This window comes from Dermacentor silvarum, chromosome 3, assembly GCF_013339745.2.
Source record: "Dermacentor silvarum isolate Dsil-2018 chromosome 3, BIME_Dsil_1.4, whole genome shotgun sequence".
Lineage (NCBI taxonomy): Eukaryota > Metazoa > Arthropoda > Arachnida > Ixodida > Ixodidae > Dermacentor > Dermacentor silvarum.
Window position 1 is genome coordinate 232,419,917 of NC_051156.1, and position 25,848 is coordinate 232,445,764.

A 25,848-nucleotide genomic window follows, 5' to 3' on the forward strand; every position below is an offset into this window, starting at 1 on the left:
CGTATCCGACCTGCGGACAGTTGTCTTTTCACCCACTTTCATTTCCATTTATCAATCATTCCGTTAAGTCAATTCAGAACTACAAATAATTTCCCTTATCAGGGGCTCCGGAAGTATATCTGACGTGTGGGGGCGAGGTCTGGGGGCTCATGTCGCATCGTGTAGTTCACCTCTCTTCTCTCTCTCTCTCTCTCTCTACATATATATATATATATATATATATATATATATATATATATAGAAAAATCAGAAGCACAACTTTGCGGTTATCTTAGGTTTATTAGTTACCCAACAGTTTCGGTCGGTGGACCTACCGAAACTGTTCGGTAAATGTATATATATATATATATATATATATATATATATATATATATATATATATATATATATTGTAGCGAAGAAGACTGGCGCCCTGTGTGACTGGCGCGCCCTGTGGACCCACTATCATCATCGGCCCGCCGACGAAGACGGGCTCGCGCTCTCGGTGTCCGACGCTCAACTGAGACGGTCGCATTTCTGAGTCGCCAATAAACCCCATTACAACATATACAAGAATATACAAGAATAATACAAGAAGAGTAACCTGTGCCTCAGCAGCATCGCCAACGGCATGAGCTCGTGGTTACTGTCCTTGGCCGAACACTTGTGACTGCAACCCGTTCGCCTGCATCCGTTGCTAATAAACTTCTTAGCAAGTGGTGGAGGCTGCTGGGTTTCGACCACCATGGAACTTTGGAGTCGCACTCTACCTCCTATCATGCCCGAGGCCGCAACCGGCACTCCTACAACCCCTCCAACGGCGCCGCCCACCCTGGTTTTTGCCGGCGCCTTGCGTCTGCGAGATCCCCCTATATTCTCCGGCACAGATGAAAAAGACGTTGAAGATTGGATCTCCTCATACGAGCGAGTGAGTGCCCATAACCATTTGGACGATGCTACCAAGTTGAGAACCGTAGCATTCTATCTCTCGGACGTTGCGAAACTCTGGTTTCTAAAGCATGAGGGCGACCTCACTACGTGGTTGGTCTTCACGACCATCTTTACCCAAGTTTTCGGTCGGCCAGCAGTAAGAAAGCTCCGTGCAGAACACCGTTTGCGTACACGATCGCGAGAGATCGGAGAGACTTTCACGAGCTACATTGAGGACATTGTTGACCTTTGCAAACGGGTGAACGCGTCGATGTCAGAGGAGGAGAAGATCAAACATATAATGAAGGGTATTGAGGACGACGCATTTCAAATGTTATCATCGAAGAGTCCTCGCACTGCTGTCGAAGGGATCGAATTGTGCCAGAGTTACGACGAGTTGCGCAGGCAACGGCTTCACACCAGACGTCCCCCTGCGCCCGCTGAGTCTGTGTCCAGCCTTGGTGTCAGCGACGACCAAGCTACCCTGTTTCTGAAGATTCAGGAATTTGTTCGTGCAGAGGTCGCTCACCAGCTATCTTTGATGTTTTGCGTCCCGGAACCATCAACTGCTTTGGCACCTACGATCCGCGACTTCATCCGCGCAAGTTTCACAAGCCATTTCTCCAGCACGTGATCCGACGCCAGTCACTGAACCTCTCCCGTATGCCGAAGCAGTTGCCCGACCTCGCCCGCAAACGCTCTCGCCGCATGCATCGACCACCGACCTTTTCGCCGCCTCCTATGTCTTTACCAGATCGACAGCGTTTTCCTACTTCTCAGCCACGAGTCGGAGCTTACCCCCAACAATGGCGCACCTTCGATGACCGTCCAATATGTTTTGCTTGTGGTGGTGCTGGTCATGTGGCGCGCCATTGCCGTCGTCGCATGCTTCCTTTCCCGAACATCTGGCGAGCGCCACCGTTCCCCGCTCAATTTTCATCTTCGCCTTCCAGCCTTCCTACCTCTTCCTTTTGTCCTGATCGCTCACCCGCGCCTACCCGCCGCTCACCATCTCCACGTCGTCGCTCGCTTTCTCCGATGCGTCGCCGTGCTGGACCCACCGAGCAGGAAAACTGATGGCCGCAGTTCCCGAGGCACGAACTGCGTCTACGTCGCAATGCTCAAGTCCTCGTCCCACTCCAGCCAACGTAATTGAAGTGTATGTCGAAGGAGTCGCCTTCCTGGCACTTGTCAATACAGGAGCCGCAGTATCTGTAATTTCCGCCAAACTCTGTCGCATATACTAAGAAAAGTTCTGACGCCTTCATCCGACCTCTCCCTTCTAACCGCGAACGCTCAAAACATTACGCCTCTCGCTGCGCGTGCTGCTCGAGTCTTCATTCAAGGACTTCTGTATACCGTCTAATTCGTCGTGCTGCCCTCGTGTTCCCATGACATTATATTAGGCTGGGACTTCATTGCAAATAACAACGCCATTATTGACTGTTGCCACGCCGAACTCGAACTTTCTGCGCTTCACGATTTTGAGACAATGGACAACCACCCTTCTAGTGATAAACTGTTCGTGTCCGAAGACAAGGCCGTTCCTCTGTGCTCTTTCTTCTCTTCTTGTCCCTGTGTCGTGCGCCGCTATTTTTGATGGCACTGTTCTCTTTACGCCCTCTGACGTGTTCATTCGCCGCAAATGTTCTCCGCTGCCCTTTGCTCTCCTTACTCTTCGCACTGGCGCCACGAAAATGCTCGTCGACAATCCCACGGCGTGCCCTTTACCTTTATTTCATGGCGAACGCCTAGGCCTTGTTCAGCCGGTCGACACCTTTTGCATCTTTGACGCTTCTACTCCTACGGACCTTAGCGCACTTTCTTGTGACCCTGCGGTTGATCATTCCCTCCTCGACGCTTTCAACCGCTCCATCGACGATGAAACGTCATCTTCACAAAGAAGCCAGCTGCTCACTCCCCTGCAGAAGTTCCGCGCTTCTTTTGACAGCCCTGCTTCCGGTTTGGGTCGCACATTAACCGTTTTTCACCAGATAGATACCGGCAGTCATGCACCTCTACGGACACGCCCTTATCGGGTACCGCCTCGGAGCGCCGTGTAATTGACGACCAGGTTGATGACTTGCTCAAGCGCGGCGGTGTACAGCCTTCAAACAATCCCTGGGCGTCACTGGTCGTTCTTGTTAAGAAAAAGGATGGCTCTATTCGGTTCTGCGTCGACTACCGACGTCTGAACAAGATAACGCGCAAGGACGTTTACCCGTTAACGCGCATCGACGACGCCCTCGACTGTGTGCAGGAAGCGGAGTTCTTTTCTTCGCTGGATTTACGTTCCGGATACTGGCAAGTGCCTATGGCACCATCTGATCGACATAAAACAGCATTTATGACACCTGACGGATTATATGAATTTACCGTGATGCCTTTCGGCCTGTGTAACGCTCCAGCCACTTTTGAGAGGATGATGGATAATATTTTACGCATCCTCAAATGGAACACATGTCTCTGCTACCTGGACGACGTCGTTGTCTTTTTCGCCGATTTCCATACACATCTCAGCAGCCTCGACCACGTTCTGAAATGTCTCACTGACGCGGGACTTCAGCTCAACTTAAAAAATGTCGTTTTGGTGCCCGAAAGCTCACCATTTTTGGCCACGTTGTCTCGCGAGACGGCATTCTTCCGGATCCAGCCAAGCTCGGCCCCGTCGCTGACTTTCCAAAACCGAAGAAGTTAAAGGAGCTTCAAAGTTTCGTTGGTTTATGCTCGTATTTCCGACGTTTCATTCGAAATTTCGCATCCATAAGTGCACCCCTGACAGACCTTCTAAGCGGCGACAAAGAACTTTCAGCTTGGTCGCCCGCCTGCAATGACGCCTTCACGAAATTACGCCGCCTGCTAACCTCGCCACCTATCCTCCGCCACTTCGACCCTGCCGCCCCCACCGAGGTCCACACCGATGCCAGCGGCGTCGGACTCGGCGCCGTACTCGCGCAACGGAAGGCGGGGGTCGATGAATATGTCGTCGCCTACGCGAGCCGAACTCTGACAAAAGCCGAGGCTAATTACTCGGTTACAGAGAAAGAGTGTTTAGCCATTATTTTGGGCCCTTGGGAAATTACGCCCTTATTTGTATGGTCACACTTTCGACGTCATCACTGACCACCACGCCCTTTGTTGGCTGTCCACCCTCAAGGACCCATCTGGCCGACTTGCTCGCTGGGCCCTTAAGCTACAGGAGTACGACATCCGCGTTCTTTACCGTTCTGGCCGCAAACAAACGGACGCTGACGCCCTTTCTCGCTCACCAGTCGCAGCTGACAACGCTTGCCTATCCGCCCTTGAGCACGCACTTACATCACATGCACTGCACAACATGCCGTCGGAGCAGCGCAAGGATCCCTGGATCAGTGCTCTCATCAGCATCCTTTCCGATCCATCCAACTCCTCACCATCTCGCGCTCTTCGCCGCCAGGCTACCCACTTCTGCATTCGCGATGGCCTTCTTTATCGTCGTAACTACCTTTCTGATGGACGCAAGTGGCCCCGACATCTCCGTGACCTTACCTACGCACGACTACGCCTCCGATTGTATTGGCGCGGCATGTTGGACAGCGGGACATATACGTCCCACTTTTCATTCCACGTTCTCGGTGCTGTTGCTCCTTAAAGAGCTCGCTCTACCACATACAAGCCACTAACTCTATATATTGAGTATACCACAACTTTCTGTAGGCACTTTCATAGCGTTTCCGCTAAGTGGAAGCACGCAACAAGACAAGTAGCAGTTTTTGTTTTTTCATGTCCGCTTTTCCGTTTTTCTGTGTTTTTGTGCGCTACTTTCAAGCTAGAAAAAAATGTCTGGTGAGAAAATCTTGTGTTTCTTGCACTACAGTAACCACTTACAAACACACTATCAGCAATAATTTGGGATGTTTAGCATGCATATATAAACGAAACGTCTTTTACGAAAATCAGTGTGATTCACCTGTTCCAGGTTAGGCTTAGCGTATAGCGTGCGGGCTGTTTGGTCCGTACTGATTGCTTCTTTCTTTTGCTAAAGATAAGAAGAAGCGTCTCACTTCTCAAGAAGCACTTTAAATATTCCGGAGCTTGCCAGAGAACTCTAACAACAGTGATGATGAGCATCGTTCGGAGAATCTTCCGGACGGTTCTCCGGAAGCATCGATTCTCCGGAAACACTACCCTAACGTGACAGGCACACGATGGCGGTGCCGCTGGTGCTCAACTAGCAAAAAAGAAGTCCGCACGAAGTACATGTCCACTGTATGCAACGTTCCGCTGTGTGCAACTTCCTTCGCACCATTTCACAAAAAAATGTGAACTGCCTCAAGTGGACAGCGGGACATATGAGTCCCACTTGATCAAAGTGACCTAACTGGACAGTGGGACATATAGGTCCCACTTTTTTTCGGAATAATACACTTCTCGGCATTCTGATTGGTTTTTATGGAATCAAGAAGTGATAAATAGCTTGCTCAAGATCTCTTACACAAGATAACAATTGTTTCCTCGTGGTGTCCACCAAAGTGATAACTACGTGCGAAAGTTCATTCGCTCCTGTACTCAGTGCCAACGCCGAAAATTGCCTCCCGGACAAGTCTACGCGTCACAACCCCTTCCCTGCCCTAGTCGTCCTTTTGATCGTGTTGGTATTGACATATACGGACCGCTACCATCCATTCCAGCAGGGAACCGCTGGATTATTGTTGCCGTGGGTCAGTTGACCCGTTATGCTGAAACCACCGCTCTGCCGACTGCCACCGCCCGGGACTCATCGTTTCTGTTACACAATTTCCTTCTGCGCCACGGTGCCCTTCGCGAACTTCTGAGCGATAGAGGCCGAGCCTTTCTTGCCGATGCTTTGAAGGCACTACTCGACGAATGCCGAATCATTCACCGCACAAGTACAGCGTACCATCCGCAAACTAACGGAACGACAGAACGCTTCAACCGTACTCTTGGTGATATGCTATCAATGTACGTCGCCTCTGATCATTCAAATTAGGACCAAGTTCTCCCTTTCGTGACGTATGCGTACAATACTGCGGCCCAAGCAGCTACTGGATTTTTCCCGTGCTTTCTCCTACATGGACGAGAACCATCTAATACGTTCGACACAATTCTTTCATATAAACCTGATGCGTCCGAAAGTACTCCGCTGTCTGAAGCAGCTCGACATGCTGAGGAATGCCGCCAGCTTGCCCGCTCTTTTTCCACCGAGGACCAGTGGCAGCAGCAATCCCGTCGACCTGCCGACCGTTCTGCACCAACATTTTTCCCTGGCTCTCTGGTCTGGCTTCGGGTACCCGCTACCACAGCCAGCAACTCCGCAAAACTCGTCGCGAAATTCTGGAGCAAACGTCTTCCGTCAATTACCTCGTGGAGCCCCTCAAGCCACCGACAGACCTGCGCAATCGCGGCCGCGAACTTGTCCACGTCTGTCGCATTAAGCCGTACTACGACCCAAAAGTAGTGTCCTCGCCTTAAGCCGCCAGGATGGCGCCTTTTTCGGCGGAGGGCGATTGTAATGAAGAAGAGTAACCTGTGCCTCAGCAGCATCGCCACCGGCATGAGCTCGTGGTTGCTGTCCTCCTTGGCCGAACGCTTGTGACTGCTACCCGTTCACCTGCATCCGTTGCTAATAAACCTCTTAGTAATATATATATATATATATATATATATATATATATATATATATATATATATATATATATATATATATAATTTCTGACAATGCGGGACGAAGTACATGGGCCTATTTTGGTAAAAACGTAAGTGGAACAACAGTGCATTTTCACGGCGAGTTTGAAGGCGCACATCTCCAAACTGGTGTCATTGTGGCATTTCAGTCCAAGTGGATACGCCTGGCAAGCTCACCTGCTACAATTCATAAATTGCAATATGCGCCGTAAAGTAACTAAGAATTTAATTAGTTAATTCTTGTTCGTTAGTTTAATACGTATTTTGATTTTTCGTGCTACTAATTTCCGCCTCATCGAATAACCCAGCTCAATGATAAGAATTATGCTACCTGCCACAGGCGATTTTTAATAATTCCGTAAAACTTAAAAATGAACACCCTGTATATCAACGACCACTGACGAAGGGCTGTGCAGAGGATGGAAGACTGCAATGTAATTTAAATCGTGATTTTCCAGGAACCGGCTTACACTGACCTTTATTATCTTCTCTCTCTCTCCCTCCTTTCTCTTCCCTTTCTCCCTTCCCCTAGAGTAGGGTAGCCAACCGCACTATCGACTGGTTAACACCGGCCCTGCCTTACTTATATCCTCCCTCTTGGTTTTTGGAGCTTCATAAAAAACAAATGTCTTGCAGCGAAGAGTCAAACAAAACTTTGTGCAAGCCCGCATAACTTTCTGGTATCAAAATTAGTATTTTAGTGGGAAATATTCTTTGCTGGGAGGTGTTTTTGCTATTGAAATGTATAGCATGACTTCATCAAGTAACGGGGACGCACTTTAGTGTCGCTTTCAGAGGTGTGCGTGATGAAAATACACTATTTATGCCGATCTAGACGTGATATTTCAGAAAGAATCCAGGCGTGCAAGACTAAAACATTCAACATTTGGTTTAGTGGTAGTTGAAACATTCAACAAACTGGTAGCATTTGCTCCAATGACAGTCGATTCTTACATTACAACCCTGTGGTACGATTTACTCGGCGATATTTTCGTTAGAAATTTCTGACCTTTGAAGAGATGGGGTCTACGTCGGTTCCCCAATGTGGGTTGCCCTACCTTCATTTCAGAACTCATCTCACTTGGCAGAGGATATAGATCGTCTTTGTTGTTTTCTCTTTCCTCCCATCTATTTTGCAATTTGTAATAACATCCTGCATAAGGTGTCTGTTTAAATAATGTTGTTATATCTAAATGGCTTTTTATCTATCTACATTTGCTGTAACTGCTCGCTATGTTATTATTGCGATAGAAATTATATGGACACTCCAGGCGCATTTCTGCCATCGTCGTCGCCGTGAGGTTCTGTATAAAGTCCACGGGCAATAAGATCGTAGCCGCGCGCTGTATGCTGTATGTGCGAGTGAAAGCGCGAGGGTGAGCATGGGGATCGCGGATTAATCTCGCGCACGCAAGGGCGGGAAGCGGGAAGGAAGCGCACCGTCTTCCAGTCGCGTGCAACGATCCCGAGGGAGGGTATGAAGGGGGGGGGGGGGGCAGTTACTCCGCGCCAACCCACGATCCCGAGGGAGGGTATGAAGGGGGGGGCAGTTACTCCACGCCACCCACGATCCCGAGGGAGGGTATGAAAAGGGGGGTGGGGGCAGTTACTCCACGCCACCCGAGAGACCGCGCGCACCCGCCGGGCTGCAAGGCTCCGGGGGGACGGTCGGGAGGGGGGAGGCCGCATACTACGCCGCGCGTGGCTGTATCTTGACAGTAGAGTGTACTAGACAATGGTCTAGTACACTCTACTTGAAAGCCATCTGCGGCGGGCGCAGTGTCCTTCCTCTCTGCGCTGTGTTTTCGCGGCTTAGTTCGCGTTGATGCGAGCGGCGGGATGAAGGCCAATTCTTTCGCTGCTACAGCCGCGCTTTCTCACTATATATATGCACAGCGTTTTGACAACGCGTTTCCGCAGCCATCGAGTGAGATGCTTTCATGTTTGCTTGTGGGCGCGTGACACCATGCTTGTTAATTTAGTTAGTATGCCTACCTTTACAAGTTTATACGGCCGATAAAACTACTATCCTTACAGCGTATAGCTGTCCACTGGTTCGCAATCGCAGTCGATGCTTCGCCTTTCGGGCGAAAGTTTGTTTACCTGCAACCGGTCTCTGAAGTTCTTGTCAGCAAAAAAAAAAAAAAAACGCCGCATATCCACGAAGCGAATGATGATGAGTGGGCGAAGCACCCGGGGATCATTCGGGTAACCGTGAATCCTCCGTACATTGCCCACTCGAACATGCAAATGAGTGCCAACACATGTGTACAGTATTTACAATGTTGCTTTATTGGTCGTATATAGTATTTAGGTGCGCACTTCGTTTTTCCTTCATTAAGACTGCCTTCATTAAGTGCAGCAGCACGGCGACGCCGGCAAGCGGACCCAGAGGCGGCGAGAGTGCGGGAAGCGGACGCCGGAAGCGTTCTGGAGCCCTCAGCTCCGGGTCCGCTTGCCGGCGTTCCCGTACTGCGGCAGCTTTGCGAGCCCTCGACTCCGCTTGCATTTGAGCCGCCACTCTCGCCTTTTCATCCATGGCGGGCGCGCCGTTAGCAGAAACGACCGTTATTATCCATGGCTGAAGAGAGAAAGAGAGCGCGCGTCGGAAACGAGCGCTTATATAGCCCTTGTGTACCGCAGCGCCCCTAGCGGACTCCATGCAAACCAGAGCTACGGACGGCGACAACGACGACGAGGGAGGGACAAGGCTCGGCCCTAAGGTGCTTCGCCCCTAAAAATATTTTATCGTATACAGCTAAAAAAACCATTAATGTGTCTGCTTCGAGAACAAGCACACCCCTCTAGCATACACATAGGCCCCGTGTGCTTTACAAACTACGCCTACATTCATTTTCTTGCGATGCTATGAATATGTATAGTATACAGAATGTAATACATGCATTCATCGTTTACGCCATCTTTTCTAAAGCTTCAGCTTCAAGAAGCATATGCTATGCTTAACAAAAAATAAAGAAGGTGCATGTACAGCAGCACCTGCTATGTTCAGCACTTCTCCAAGTTTGGCGATGCATAGATCAAATACATCATGTAGCTGACAAAAAACTACAATGGCAGGACCCTTCTTAGCAAAATGGTGTGCTAAGGAACACAGTATGCTCCTTAATTATTTACAAATGAAAATGGTACTGTACTTTATGTACACTGGGCCTTAATCGTTGATATAGTCAAAGGAGTCGCTAGCCTCACGAGTGGTGGGAGGGGAGAACAGGGGGGGGGGGGGGGGGGTCGGAACACCTTTGAGTGTGGGGGCATGCCCCCACTGGCTCAGAACCTGTAGGGGGCGACTGCCCCCCCCCCCCCCCCCCCCGCCCGGTTCCGGAGCCCCTGTCCACTATGGTGTCCTTGGTGTCATTTCTGTTTGGCTTCTTATGATTTGGCTAATAATAATCAGGCCCCTCGGTTTCCTTCCTTCTCGTTCATTTTATATATATTGTAAAGGGTTTATTAGAGATCAGAGCAGCGCAGCGTCGACAGTCAAACGAGCCACAGCTTTCAAGCACGAGCGCCGTTGCGAGCCAAAGCGCTGGACCCACTACCGTCTGGGCAGACTAGAGCTGGACCCACTAGCGTCTCTCTTCGCTACAATTACCCCGGGAGTGATAAGGGAGCCGTCCGGCGACCTAACAGCCCGTCAGGATGACAGGATCGTAGTATGGCTTGAGCCGGTCGACGTGAACAATGCCTCGTCCACGACGGCGCTGGTCCGAAGACGGTTGAACTGGTTCGATAACAATATTCACGGGAGATGCGCGTTCGACAACGCGGTAAGGGCCTTCATACTTCGGGAGTAGTTTCGATGAGAGGCCAGGGGCGGTGAACGGGACAGAGAGCCATACAAGCGCGCCAGGAAGCAAGGTGACCGCGGAAGTGGAGTCGCCGCGAGTGCTCTTCTGGCGCTCTTGGTCGTTGGAAGTAAAGGCACGTGCGAGGTCACGGCATTCTTCAGCATGCCGTGCTGTGGCAGAAATAGGTAAGCCCTCGGATGCATCCGGCCGGTAAGGTAAAATTGTGTCTATGGTATGCGACGGGTGCCGACCGTATAGTAAGAAAAAGGGCGAAAAGCCAGTGGTGCTCTGAGTAGCGGTGTTGTACACGTAGGTGACGAAGGGCAGAATGGCGTCCCAGTTCGTGTGGTCGGAGGCGACGTACATTGAAAGCATGTCGCTGAGCGTGCGGTTGAAGCGTTCTGTGAGGTCATTGGTTTGGGGGTGGTACGCCGTAGTTGTGCGATGAATAACGTGGCACTCTTTAAGAATGGCTTCAACCACTTCAGACAGGAAGACACGTCCGCGATCACTGAGCAATTCCTGGGGTGGACCATGCCGCAGGACGAATCGGCGAAGCAGGAATGAGGCAACATCGCGCGCTGTATCTGCTGCGAGAGCGGTGGTTTCGGCGTATCGTGTGAGGTGATCTACTGCCACAATAGCCCAGCGGTTACCAGCCGACGTCAAGGGAAGTGGCCCATACAAATCAATTCCAACGCGCCCGAACGGCCGGGTAGGGCAGGGTAGAGGCTGCAGACCAGCCGGCGAGAACTGGGGCGAGAGCGAACGAACTGTTGAACGTACTTGTACATTCCCCGCCAGTAGTAGCGCTGTCGAAGGCGCTGGTAGGTTTTGAAAACTCCCGAGTGTGCGCACTGTGGATCGGTGTGAAAGGATGCGCAGAATTCGGAGCGCCGAATGCGAGGAACTACTAACAACCACTGGCGGCCGTCTGCGGCATAACTGCGTCGGTGCAGCAGGTTGTCGCGAACCGCGAAATGGCGAGCCTGACTACGCAACGTACGAGTGGTTGACTGTGGTGATGGGTCAGCAAGCAAGTCTATAATCGAGGCAATCCACGGGTCCTGGCGCTGCTCGGAAGCGATAGCCTCAAGGTCGATTGTAGAAATAGCTAGCTGGGATAGTGAGCAGCAGGTATTGTCGTCAGGCAAGGGAGAGCGTCATAGGGCGTCGGCATCAGAATGTTGGCGTCCGTTGCGGTACAGCACGCGGATATCGTAGTCCTGCAGGCGAAGTGCCCAGCGGGCAAGACGACCGGAAAGATCCTTCAACGATGACAGCCAACATAGTGCGTGGTGGTCGGTGACGACATCAAATGGGCGGCCATACAAATAAGGCCGGAACTTAGTAAGAGCCCAGATGATCGCCAGACATTCTTTTTCCGTGACCGTGTAATTGGTCTCGGCTTTCGTAAGGGTGCGACTGGCATAGGCCACGACATATTCAGGAAAGCCAGGTTTGTGTTTTCAAGGACAGCGCCGAGGCCAATACCGCTGGCATCTGTGTGTACCTCTGTAGGGGCCGTCGGATCGTAGTGGCGCAAAATTGGGGGAGTCGTCAGCAAACGACGGAGATTTGCGAACGCTTCCTCGCACTCTGACGACCACGAATGAAGGGGCCCGTTGCATCCAAGGAGCTTCGTCAGAGGTGACATGACGGCGGCGAAATGTTTGAATGAAGCGTCGGAAGTAAGAACATAAACCTACGAAACTTCGCAGTTCTTTCGCAGGTTTAGGGAATTCGGCGACGGCACGAAGCTTGGCTGGATCGGGGAGAATTCCATCCTTGGAAACGTAACCCAGTATCGTCAGCTGCCACGCTGCAAATCGGCACTTTAAATTCAGTTGTAGGCCGGCGTTTCTCAAACACGTCAAAACACGCCGGAGGCGTTGAAGTTGCGTGGAGAAGTCCGGAGCAAAAATAACGACGTCATCAAGGTAGCACAAGCACGTGTGCGATTTCAAGCCACGCAGAACGGTATCCATCATACGCTCAAAAGTTGCTGGCGCATTACAAAGTCCAAACGGCATGACGTTAAATTCGTATAAGCCGTCGGGCGTGACAAAGGCTGTCTTCGGTCGATCTTCATCTGCCATAGGTACTTGCCAATACCCTGAGCGCAGATCGAGAGATGAAAAAAATTCTGCTCCTTGTAGGCTGTCAATAGCGTCGTCGATTCGCGGAAGCGGGTAAACGTCCTTACGAGTGATCTTGTTGAGGCGCCGATAGTTCACACAGAACCGTACAGAACCGTCTTTCTTCGTAACAAGGACGACGGGAGATGCCCATGGACTGTGGGAAGGTCGAATCACTTCGCGGCGGAGCATATCGGCCACTTGTTCATTAATCACGCGACGTTCTGTAGCCGACACACGATATGGGCGTTGCCACAATGGCGATTGGGAGCCAGTATCGATGTGGTGCGTAAGAGTTGACGTCCGGCCCAGGGAAGGTTGCCCGATGTCGAAAGAAGCACGAAATTCTTGTAGGAGGCACAGAACCTGTGGTCGCTGGCCCGGTGTAAGGTCATTGGCAACAGAAGAATCGAACGCATCTATAGGCAATGAGCCAGACGTAGAAATCGAGCCGAGTGTACTGTAGCGGGCTTCGGGAACGTCCGTAATTTGTACGTCTGCGATAGCTTCGACAGTGCCCAGACATTCTCCTTGGAGTAGCAACACAGGGTACGAGAACGGGTTACAAATAAATATAGCACTAGAGCCCTGTGTGATGTTCACCGTCGCAAAGGGTAGCAGTAGACCTTTTCGGGTGGAAAAGCGGCCAGACGGAGAACGTAGTGCGACGGCGTCGGAGAGGCTGCTGCAGTACACAGAGACAACCACTGACGAGTTGGGAGGAACGGTGGTGTCCTGTCTGACGAGGAGTTTGTTCGGAAGTGAAGCGTTGTCGGCGAGCGTCAAATCTGAGTGCGGCGACAGTTCTAGTTCGGCCCGTGCGCAATCAATGACGGCATTGTGGCGGGAGAGAAAATCCCAGCCGAGGATAACGTCATGGGAGCACGACGAAATTACGATAAATTCGATCGCGTATACAATGTCCTCAATGAGAACACGAGCTGTGCACGCCGCTAACGGCTGAATACGCTGTGCGCCGGCTGTGCGGAGGGACAGTCCAGTAAGGGGCATCGTGACTTTCCGAATCAAGCGACAAAGTTTGGCGTCCATAACTGATACGGCGGCTCCGGTGTCCACCAGTGCAGATGTGTGAACGCCATCAACAAACACGTCTATCACATTCGTCGGGCTACCCTGAGGACTTTCGCGTTTCGCCCGCGTCGCAGCCCTTGCCTCGTGGACTGCGACGATTAGTTTTCCTCTTCCCGAGCTGCGGGACGAGGCCGCATCGGTGATAGCGAGCGCGGGTGTGGGGAAGGTGAGCGGCGGGTATTGGACGTTGGGCGGAACGTAGGGGACGACGCCGAAGGGTCGTCGTAATATGGGCGGGGAGAACCGACCATATGATTTGGCGCGTATGTTGTAGCGCTAGGCAACTGCACGCGATTACAGTAGCGCGCGACGTGACCTGCGTAGCCGCACGCAAAACAGATAGGCCGGTTGTCAGCTGTACGCCACCTATTCGCTGTGTTGGGCCCCGTCCATGTAGGAGGACGCGTTGCGCGGGTCGGCTGGTGATATGGTGGCATGGCGGGCTGTGGTCGGGGCACAGTGAAGACGTCGGCGTAAGTGAGAAGCCCACCTTGAGGGAAGGGGTGGGGCCTGGCGACGACTTCAGCGTAGCTGAGTGGTGCAGCAGGAGAGATCTGTTAAGGCCTGGCGACGACCTCGGCGTAGCGGAGAGGTGCGGCCACAGGAACATGTTGATGGCGCTCAGGCATAATCTCATTGAGTTCGTGCGCAATGGCGCGGCGGAGCGGGGGCTCAAAACTTGACGTTGGCTCTTGTATCGGTGGCGGTTGTGCAAAGGCCATCAAGGAGAGCTGGCGTGCAATTTCCTCGCGCACGAAAGCCTTCATTTCTTCCATCTACGCTGACGGATCAGAAATGGCCGTCAAGCCAGCGAGGTGTTCATCGCGCGATGTAGGGCGACGGGACGATGACTGCTGCCTGCGTAGCTCCTCGTAACTTTGCCACAGTGTAATGATCTCTGCCACAGTCCGAGGATTTTTGACAAGCAGCATGTTGAAGGCATCGTCTTCTATGCCTTTCATAACATTCCTGATCTTATCAGACTCCGACATGGTCGCGTTCACTTTCCTGCATAAGTCCAGGATGTCTTCGATGTAGCTTGTGAATGATTCACCGACTTGCTGAGCTCGTTCCCGCAAACGCTGTTCGGCGCGCAGCATACAAACAGCAGGGCGACCAAAAACATCCACAAAAGATGTGTTGAAGTCTGACCACGTCCGAAAATCGGTTTCATATGGTTGTTGTACCATAAGCTGGCCACACCGGCGAGGTAGAAGAGCACGTTGCTGAGCTTAGCTGTCTCGTCCCATTTATTGTGGGCGCTTACCCGCTCGTAGGTCGTTAGCCAATCCTCAACGTCGGTGTCATCAGCGCCTGTGAAGATGGCAGGGTCCCTGTGGCGAGGCACACCAGAGCACGGTGCCGGTGCAGGGGGAGGCACTTGTTGGGAGGCTTCTTCAGGCATGGTCGAAGGTACGGTGCGGGATCGAAGTCCCAGGTTGCAGGTTTTGAGGGCGCAGCACGCTCCACCAATTGTACAGGGTTTATTAGAGATCGGAGCAGCGCATCGTCGACAGTCAAACGAGCCACAGCTTTCAAGCACGAGCGCCGTTGCGAGCCAAAGCGCTGGACCCACTAGCGTCTCTCTTCGCTACAATATATATATATGCTTACAACCATATGAGCCACCAGATATTGAAGCCTAGCATAGAATAATACAGGGTGTTTCAGCGAACACTTTCAAAAATATTTAATAGTTGCCTGTGGCAGATAGCACAATTCTAGTTCATGAGCTGGTCTACTCGATGAGGCGGACATTACTTGCACAAGAAATTTAAATGCATAATCGAATAATTAACAGAAATTCACTAATTAAGTTTTTAACTAATTACCTGATGGCCCATATTGCAATTTACAAATTGTAGCCGTGGAGTTCGCAAGGCGGATCCACTTGGAACGAATTCTCGGGATGACACCAGTTTCGATATATTAATTCCCGAACTTTGCGGAGAAGTGCATTGGCGTTCCAGTTAGTTTCTTAACAAAACATCGGTTTTTGCATTGAAGCACAAAATTAACTCGAACGTCAATGTATTTCTCCGTAAAGTTCGGGAATTAATATCTCGAAACTGGTGTCATCCTGACAATTAATTCTAAGTGAATCCGCCTTGCGAACTCCACGGTTACAATTTGTATATTGCAATATGGGCCATCAGGTAATTAGGTAAAAACTTAATTAGCAAAATTTTGTTAATCAGTCGATTATGCATTTCAATTTTTTGTGCAAGTGATGTCCGCCTCTTCGAGTAGACCAGCTCATTAACTAGAATTGGGCTATCTGCCACAGGCAACCTTAAATAAATTTTGAAAGTGTTCGCTGAAACACCCTGTATATTTGCAGATTTTAATTGCAGTATGTTGATTATAAGATAAAGGGAAATGGATGGATATGAAACAAGAACTTGCTGCCGGTGGGAAACCGAACACGCAGCCTCCGCATGACACTACCAATTGCGCTACTGCGCTGGCTATTCACACGCCCACTTACTTGGTTATTTACGGGCGTGTAGAAGATATTGCCTGAGCAGGGTTAGTCAGTGCCACTCAACTCAAGGCCCTGTTGGCAGGTGTAAAACATCATTTGGCCGATGGCGTCGCGAAGTACGTGAACTTTAGGAGCGAGCAGCTGACCAATAAGCCCTGGTATGCTCAACCTGAAGGCATCGAAGTAGAGACCCTCGCTATGCAATGAACGAGAATAAGGGGAATGAGGGGCCATGTTAATTTGTTAGCTACAACCATGTGAAGCCAACAAATGGCAACTCGGGAATAGGAGAAATTATATGCATATTTTCATTCTAAAAATTGTAGAAATGACAAACTATAAAAGAGAAATTAAAGTTCACTAAAGAAAATGTCGCAGTGGCGCCCGACGGCGAAGCATCGATTGCGATACCAAATTATTAGACAGTTATGCAAAGTAAGGATAGTAGTTCTATCAGCTGTAGGAAGTGCTGTAAATACTCGCTTACTAGCTAAATTAACAATTATGGTGTCACGCGCGCACAGGCAAATATTAACACATCTCACTCGATGACCGCGGACACTCGTTGTCAGAACGCTCCATGGCGTGATGAAGAGCGGCAGCAGCGATGAGCCCCTGCGTGCTGCTTCCACCCAAACTAGACACGAAGCCATCTGATAGCTAGCTATGGTAGGCTAGCCTCCGAACCCACCACGAATTGCCTCCAAGATGTGCGGCCGCACTCAGCCGCGCCATGCGCAGCCGCGGCCTGAGTGTGGACGCACACCTCTCCCCGACTGCGCGCGCGAAAGGTTGGCGCGCATCCTCCCCGCATTTCTCCCTTGCGCGGGCGAAAAAGCAATCACCGCTCTCGGCTTTGCCCTGCACCTACAGTTTATGGCCGCGATCTTATCGCACTTGGACTTGATACGGAACCTCACGGCGACGACGAAACTTCGCTTCAAGTGCCCATATTAACGATATATCGCCATAATTACGAGGGGTCCCTTTGCTACAACTAAGACAACTTGAAGGCGAAAGTCCGAGCGCCGCTAACTCAATAACATCATGACCACTTTTTTTGCTGAGTCATCATCACCATGAAACCAAAATTTAGTCATTTTTGACAAAAAATCATGTTTTTTTTGCAAGTCACCCTTCCTATGATTCACCAAACTCGAGCCGTGACTCAGTACTTTTCTTTACTGAGTCACTCTGACATGGACCCTCAAATCTCACATACAGGTTTTGCTAGTCACTCCCCCACTCGATAACCCCTTCATTCACTCATTCACACTTGATTCACTCTTGATTCACCCTATCAGTGCCTGTTTCACCTTCATTCACTCTATCATCTCGGTTTTGCTTCCATCACACTTGGTTTGCTCTATTACTCCAAATTGCTAGTCTTCATCACTCTGGATTCATCCTATCACCACTTAATACACCTTAATTCACTCTTAGTTCACTCTCATTTACTATTCATTGTCTTAGTTCAGTCTATCTCATCATTACCTTTCGTTTGACTCCTATCACCCAACTAAACCCCTTTAATTAACCATGAATTCACTCTTAATTCACCTCATTCACCTCTCTGTATATCCATTATCAATTCAGTTTACTTATTTAATCATTATTACACCCTTAATCGCGGTTTTGTGCACATTATAGCCCCTTATTCTAAATGGACCATTTCGTTTCGACGACGCGGTTTTGAAACGGCTTTGAAACAGAGACCTCACCATGAGACATATAAGGCTTTCGCCTTAATAAAAATGTCGCAGTTTCGACCGAAAGTCGAAGCATCGATTGCGATAACAAATTAGTAGAGAGCTATTCGGAGTAGGGATAGTGGTTTTATCGGCTGCATAAACTTGGACACATTCGCTTACTAACTGAATTAACAATCGTGGTGTCAGCGTGCACACGCAAACATGAATAGATCACACTGAATAACCGCAGACAACGACTGTCAGAACGCTGGCAGCAAGCGCAGCCGCCACAGCGGGCGAAGGCTCGCGCGGTCTATCGCTTCAACGGAAACTGAGCGGCGAATGCACAGCGCATACAAAGGTCAGAGCCGTGTGGAGATAAGAGACGGTGCGGGCGACCGCCAACGCAGGGCAAAGTGCAGAGGAGTTGTGCAGAGAAGTTGTTGGCAGAGGAGAAGCTGCCCCCCTCCTTCCCGCGCTGCCTTCCCGCTTTCTTGCTTTCGCGTGGGAAATTGAGTGGCAAGATACGCCTTTGGTGCCGGAGCACAGCGCCGCCCCGCCTCCCTCCCTCCCATACCCCCACGGCCTTTCGCGCGACGGTCACGTTTGCTTTCCGCCGTGCGTTCGCTCTCCGTGATAGCGCGCGGGGGGAGTTCGCCCTCCGTGATAGCGCGCGCGTCCCCCGCGCGCTTTCGCTCGTGCATACGGCGCGCGGAGACGATTTTATCGCCCTTGGAATCTTTACGGAACCTCACGGCGACGGCGACGGCGACGCCGCCGGCAGATATCCGGTTGAAGTGTCCATATAATTGCTATCGCAATAATAAATGATTGTGCAGAATCAGGCGATTGGTTGAAAACCACGAAGAAAGCATCGATTGCGTCCCTACCAACAATGATGTCGCAACGTTTACGCCAGATTTTTTAAATGCGAAGCATTTCTTGGCGAACATTTGCTACTTTGACCGTATCTATCTATCTAGCGGCCTACGACTTTGTGCTCTCATGGTTGTTTCGTTAACTTGGTATGTACCAAAGTTGACGTACTATGACAAGAGTATATGACGAACACAAATGATATGTCATGACATGAATATCATGGCATGCGTGTCATGTAGGTCATGACAATGACTCATCGAAAAAAGATTAACATTCAACAACCACTGGAATGGGTTCGGACGTGGGCACTAAGTGAAGGAAACACTAAAGGACGATGGTAGAAATCATAGTCATGAGCCTGACTCAGCAAAAATGACAATGACTCAGCGAAAAAAAGATTAACACTCAAAAACCGCTGAAATGGGTTCGGACGTGGGTACTAAGTAAAGGAAACACTACAGGAGGCTGGTAGAAGTCATAGTCATGAGCATGACTCAGCAAAATGACAATGACTCAGCGAAAAAGGTTAACACTCAAAAACCACTGAAATGGTTTCGGACGTGGGTACTAAGTGAAGGAAACACTACAGGATGCTGGTAGAAGTAATAATCATGAGCATGACTCAGCAAAAATGACAATGACTCAGCGAAAAAAGATTAACACTCAAAAACCATTGGAATCGGTTCGGACTTGGGCACTAAGCGAAGAAAACACTAAAGGTTGATGGTCGAAGTCATAGTCATGAGCATGACTAAGGCTTTCGCCCTAAGGACTCTTAGGTGTAGCTAAATGGACTCCTGAGGACTCATGACATGAATGTCTTGACATGCGTGTCACGTAGGTCATGATAGAGCCACCTACGTCTTCGTGCCCTCATGGTCGTTTCGTTAACTTGGTAGGCTATCCGCCCTCGGCTTTGCATAACATCGATTCCCACAGGGCGTGGTATCTGCCGGTTTTTTTTTTTTTTTATAATTGCTCACATGAATTACAGCCACCAAGTGTCGGATACAGCGGCGCTGCATGGGAAGAAAAGAGATTTTCACTGAAATCTGGCACTGCCTCATTTCGCTCGTGGCATTAGCTGAGAAGAACTTCTGGCTTCAAAGTAGATTAACCTCTAGCCGGTGCCATCAAAATGACTTATCGGGCCTTAAAAGCAAGAAGATTTTAGCACAGCAACTACATCATAACGAGCGGCTTAAACCTTGATTTACAAAAACACCAAATTTCGACAATGCTGTAAGGAAACTTCAAATTTAAAAGCCATCTCAAATGCCGAGCTGTCCATACGTCGGCCAGGTAGGTAATGCGGAGATTGCCCGACGAATGATGGAAACAGAAAAGATGACTGTTTTACAAAACTTCTCGCAACGCAGCAGGTGACTCTGACCACAAAGTAACCTCACCATAAGAACACACACAAGAATTATTATTATTATTTGATTTGAAAACATATACATAGGAAAGAGAAAGCGAGAAGCAAGGCTGGCAACTGCCACCAGAAGGGGCACAACGCCTGCCTACTCTTCGGAAAGGACGAGAGAAACATAGAAGGAAAGATAGGAAGGAGGGGAGGAAGGAGGAAAGCAAGAGCGAGATGACAAATCTCAAAGAATAAAGTACAACATACAGTGGGGCCCGTCCCTGCAGGTCAAGCTACTAGAGAATGTAAAATAAAAGAAATAGTTGCTGCGGGAAAAGAAAAGGAACATGATGCACCAATTTTGTCCGACTAAAATACATAGGCATTTGGCAAATTAGCTGCGTAACATAAGCTTCCGGAAGGCTATAAATTTGGACGAAATAAATCTAACTTAGACACCGGGAGCTTGAGGGCGCGGAAGTGTGTCCATTAATTTCTACTTCCCCAAAAAGCGATTACCATGCTACAGAAAATGGAAGTTGTCTGCATAAGAACGATGGTAAAAGTTGCAACGTATTTTTGAACACATTTCATTCTCTAGTATCGAATATTGTATGATTAATAATTAGATATTAAAATAATTTTTTTTCAGGCTTATAGAGAGCCCACGATGCGGCGGCTAGGCTCGGCCTACCCGTCCCCACGTGGGAGCGGCCCGCAGCTCTGCCCTAGGGCAGGGCTTCTCAGGAACTATAGTGAATAAAGTTCTTTGCCTGTCTGCCAGACTTAACACAATGTACTCTACGACCGCACCCATCAATAATCGCAATAACCCTTGTAACCGCTGGCTTCTTGTGCATTCCGCCGCAGTGGGTGAGCCCAGTCTGCAGTGAAAGAAAGAGAAAATAATGCGGGAGAATGCTGCTGCCGCAGCGAACGAGTTCCGAGGCGAAGGCTGCCTTTCTTCTTCTGTCCAGTCTTTCTTATTGTGACTAAAGCATCTAGGCTGTGATACTATTTTTTTAGAATGCTTATGTTTCTGTTTTTGTCAGTACACTAAATGCAAATTAACTGTTTACGAAGAATGTGTTTATATCTTCAATATTAAGGCCGGACAAATTTATTTTTCTTCAGACATTGGTACAGACATCAACCTTTGATGAAACACTGGAAGGCTGTACAGTATATGTGGCTGCTATAACAACCCGTGAACTCGCAGTTTGCTTCTCCACGCTGGCCATGCTTAATAACCAGCACAACAGGTGCATGCGCATAACCTCGCCAGTAGAGCAGGTGACGCTATCACTGAATGGCGCACCGACTGTGCGCTTGTAGATTTTAGTTATAAGTGATGACCCGGGTGTACATTCTTTTCTAATGAACAGGCGTGTTTTGGTGCAGGTCCCATGCGTGGCCGCAGTTAAATGATCAGACCGGAAAGACCTACCGTCCGAGCTTTGCTCCTGGGATTCCTTGTCCTTGGCGGCTACTACTGCATCCATAAGCGAGTCGTGATCGATGTCACATATTCCACTCGAGCCAGCTCGGTGAGCCCGACAGTCCCACGACCCACGGATGACGGTACAACCACGGTACCTACACTGGCTGGGCCGAAGAGGGAGCGATACATCGTGGACACTCCCGGCTGCAAGATACCAAACTTTGACCCTTTCGACGAGAGCGTACGCAAATATTACAAGAAAGTGGGTCGATACAGTTGCAAGGGCAAGCCATCGTTCATTCGGCTCGTCAACGGGACCACGCCCGTGATCGACGAGCCATCGCTCCTGACCACCTTCAAGTGCAAACCGAAGGACGTACGATGCACTTACATCGAGATATACCGAAACGAGTCCGTTCGCGTGCCAGACGACGCGTTCTTCTTCAAGCCCGAAGTGGACCTCGTCTTTGGGGAACCGCTGAGAGCCGAGTTCGTGCACATCCAGTGCTACAGGGGCAGCCTGTTCCACGAGGAGTACCTGCTGTTGCCGCTGCTCAAGAAGGACGTCGAAGAGCGCTGCGAACAGGCACGGCACGAGGCCGGAGACAAAGGGAGTGGACTCAACATCCTCGTCCTGGGGCTCGACTCTGTGTCTCGGCTCAATTTCAACCGGCACTTGAACGAGACCGGCAACTACGTGCGCTTTGTGCTCAAGGGCTACGAGCTGACGGGCTACAACAAGGTGGGCCTCAATTCTTATCCGAACCAGACGCCCCTCCTGACCGGGCTGAGCGGGAACGAAGCAAGGAACGCGACGGGAGGAAAGTTCTTCGATGCGCTCGACTTTTTGTGGAAGCGGTACGCGAAAAAGGGCTACCGCACAGTGTTCCACGAAGAACAGCCCAAGTACGGCCTTTACAGTTACGTGGGCGACGGATTGAAGCACGCGCCCACCGACTACTACACACGCCACGCAGTAATGGCGATCGACAAGTCGAAACTCAAGAAGAACTCGTACTGCCTCGGACCGAGGCCGCCACTCGAGCTCTACCTGGACTACATGCTGGGCCTGCTCACGGCGCTCGACAAGCGACCCTTCTTCGCGTACTTCTGGATGAGCGAGCTGGCCCACGACCACCTGAACATGGCCGGCCACTGCGACGCCCCGCTGAGGGCCGCCCTGGGCAAGCTCCACGACAGCGGCATCCTCAACAACACGGTGCTCGCCTTCATGAGCGATCACGGCCTCAGGTTCGGATCGCTGCGGCAGACGTACATCGGGCGGTTCGAAGACAGCTTGCCGTACGCGTTCCTCGTATTTCCGGCCTGGTTCCTGCAGCAGAACCCGCGCTTCGCTGCCGCACTCGAGTTGAACCAGAGGCGGCTCGCGACGCATTTCGACATGCACGCCACGCTGCTGCAGCTTCTCGAATCCGGGATGCCAAGGACGGTGACCAAGCACGGCCAGAGCCTCTTGCACGAGCTGCCCGTGACGAGGACCTGCGCCGATGCTTCGGTGCCGGCTCAGTTCTGCGCGTGCGTGGAGACCGAGGCGTTTCCAGTGAACCACCCGCTGTCCCTGAAGGTGGCGCGCTTCGTGGTCGCCAGCGTCAACATGCTCGTCGGCCAACAGCTGAAGGGCAAATGTGCCCCGTGGGCGCTCAAGTCGGTGCTCGCCATCCACTTCTACCCGCGTGGCGCGGCCGCGGCCGGGAACACCACGGACAGCAACTACTGGGTCAAGCTCTCCGCGGAGCCTGGCGGCGCGCTATTCGAGGCCACTGTGCGCCACTCCGTCGACTGGAAGGCATCCACCTTCTCCCTGGTGCAGCAGGCCGACCGGCTCGACTGGTACAGCTCGCACTCACATTGCGCGCGCGGTAGCCGCTGGGAGAAGTACTGCTACTGCAAGTAGGCGCACCACCGCCGCTCGAGAATGGTTCGATACAGAAAGGTGACCCATGGAGGATGCAGTGGAGACCGCGGCCCTTTCTGTGCACGCCCTTGATTCGTTCGGCGAGAACAACCTCTGATAGGCGCTGTCGCCGCTTGATGATACAGGCCTGCGTTATGACATACGACACTCATGTGCATTTCTCGGCGCATGCACAGAGTCAGGAATTATTCAACCATTCGCGACAGTTGGAGTGGTGAATGGTGCTCTAAAAGTGGCAATCGTTGCGTCGTTTCCTGTGCATGTCAGCTCTCATCAATCGTATTTAGTACTTCAGAAGCGGCGTTTCTACGAGAGCCATGGTGTGAGGCCTGCAGCAGGTAACCCAGCTGTGAGTCGCTCACTGTATTTGTCCCATGGCTAAATTGTTTCCCCGGGAGAGAAAGAAAATTTGTCCCAGATATAATTAGCACGCTTGCGTGATGCCGAATCTGGCTTCACATTTCACAGCGACGAGAATCTCCGAATAAATTGTAGCAAATAGCGCACAGCACATTCGTGGCGTTCAATGCGCAATAATGTTTAATAGGTTGCTATAAACGCTATTACAGCTTTACAACTGCGCCAACGACATAGAAGAAGGCATTGTCCACTCATTTTGTGTGGTGTATACATTTCAACTCTACAGTATCATAATTTCTTTTCACGATAGCAGAAAACTGCAATCCAAAAGAGAGAACGAAAGGATGTGTAGAAAGACAGGAAGATTAACGAGAAACAGTTCTGGTTGGCTACTCTATAGACGGGGGGGAGGGGACAAAAAAAGAAAGAAACGAAGAGTGAGGGAGTTAGAAAGAGAAAAAAAATATTGCAGGTTCAACGCGCTTGTTGGAATCGAAGCCTTCCTGAAGCGGTTACAATTAAGTGCCTTAAAACTAAATGCTATGCGTACAATTGTCTATATTGTCATCTCATGCAATGTTTACGCACCGTTGCGACCACAACTTTAATGCTATGCCATAATTGTGTTTACGCGCTACATCGTTCACAAACTAAGCCGAAACCGCATGCGAATGCACACTGAGATGACGCAGTGTCGTGACGAGGACGAAGGTGATTGTCGAAGGATGGGGTCAGGTTTATGCCAATACGACGCGAAAGCCAGGGCTGACTATCATTCTTTTTTTTTTCTGCGTTCGTGACCTAATAGAAAGCTATAGAAGTTGTAGCACGAACGTGGTCTCGCATGCTACGCGATGCGAGGCATGCGCCTATTCGGCAATAGCGACCAGGGAAGAACCGGAGCGTCCACTAAAACATGTTCGCTTTAATAGGGAGAAGCACAAGTGAAGTGAACCGCTTGTACACAATCCAGCGATGGCCGACATGTCTGTTATGGAGGCCCTCGGGAACTTGAGCAGCGCAGGTAGAACCTTTTGCACGCGGTTATTTGAAGAAAACTGGCCTACGACTTTCTGCTCTGATAGTGGACGATAGCGAAGTCTATCCAATACTGCGCACATCACCTGCCCCTCGGCACTATAGCGCGTTTTGCTCACGTGCCGTTCTAAGGCACGACTTCCGGCCTTTTTTGGCCACTGCGGTCACCGGCTCTTGCGTCATTCGCTGGTGTGCCTCATTCGATGATGTGACAATCCTGCGCAGAAGCAAATGCAAAACGGCACGTGAGCTATTGGGAAAAGTTTTACATTAAATAAAGTAGCGCGTGTGGAAGTCAGACTTGTTGTTGTTGTTGTTGTTGTTGTTGTTGTTGTTGTTGTTGTTGTTGTTGTTGTTGTTGTTGTTGTTGTTGTTGTTGTTGTTGTTGTTGTTGTTTTGCAACGTGAACCATACTGTCCTCAGATCTTTGAAATGATCTTGCTAGTTCTGTTAATCGCCCTCTGTAGTCTGCCCGAGGTGGCTGGTGCGCCTGCGCGTTGGGAACAACCTATGCGCTGTATCTCCTTGTCTTTCGAATACTATATAGCTGGCACCTGTGACCACGTGCGTCTTTTTGTAATTGCTACAATTAAGTAAACACCAACCAGCCCAGCAACAAGTCCTCCTGCAAAATTCTGACATTGATGATGATGATTTAATGGCATCCCCTTTGAAACGGGGCGGTGACAAATCGTTACCTAGCCTACTTATTTAATCAGATATACTATGCATGTTCGTTATCTAGCATTTTTTTATACCTCTCACTTATGTTTTTTTTTTTATCTACCATGTACCGCTACCTATGATTTTAAAAGATCAGGTCGTATCAATCACTTCCCTGCTTTTTTTCCACCAGTACTCTAATCGTCTGTTGCTTATCTCTGCGGCTGATCTGTTGATGTTTCCCTCCACTTCAAAACCCAAGCGCTTCTCGAAGTTGTACGTTACCTACGGTTCTCCCTGGGTGAATCCCTTCGCATTCCATTAGGATGTAATGAGTCTTTACTGCAGCATACACA

At 50.2% G+C, this 25,848-nt stretch overlaps 1 protein-coding gene across 2 annotated transcripts in view; it reads left to right on the plus strand.

Moving 5' to 3' along the window:
• The window catches only part of LOC119446865 (uncharacterized), a 136,356-nt gene extending 111,022 nt beyond the window's left edge, over positions 1–25,334 (plus strand). For both annotated transcript variants that reach the window (XM_049664950.1, XM_037711441.2), the window contains exon 2: positions 21,456–25,334. In XM_049664950.1, the coding sequence (XP_049520907.1) occupies positions 21,479–23,410 (1,932 nt within the window). In that variant the 5' untranslated portion in view covers positions 21,456–21,478 and the 3' untranslated portion in view covers positions 23,411–25,334. The remainder of the gene's footprint in view (positions 1–21,455) is intronic.
• Positions 25,335–25,848: the final 514 nt, after the last annotated feature.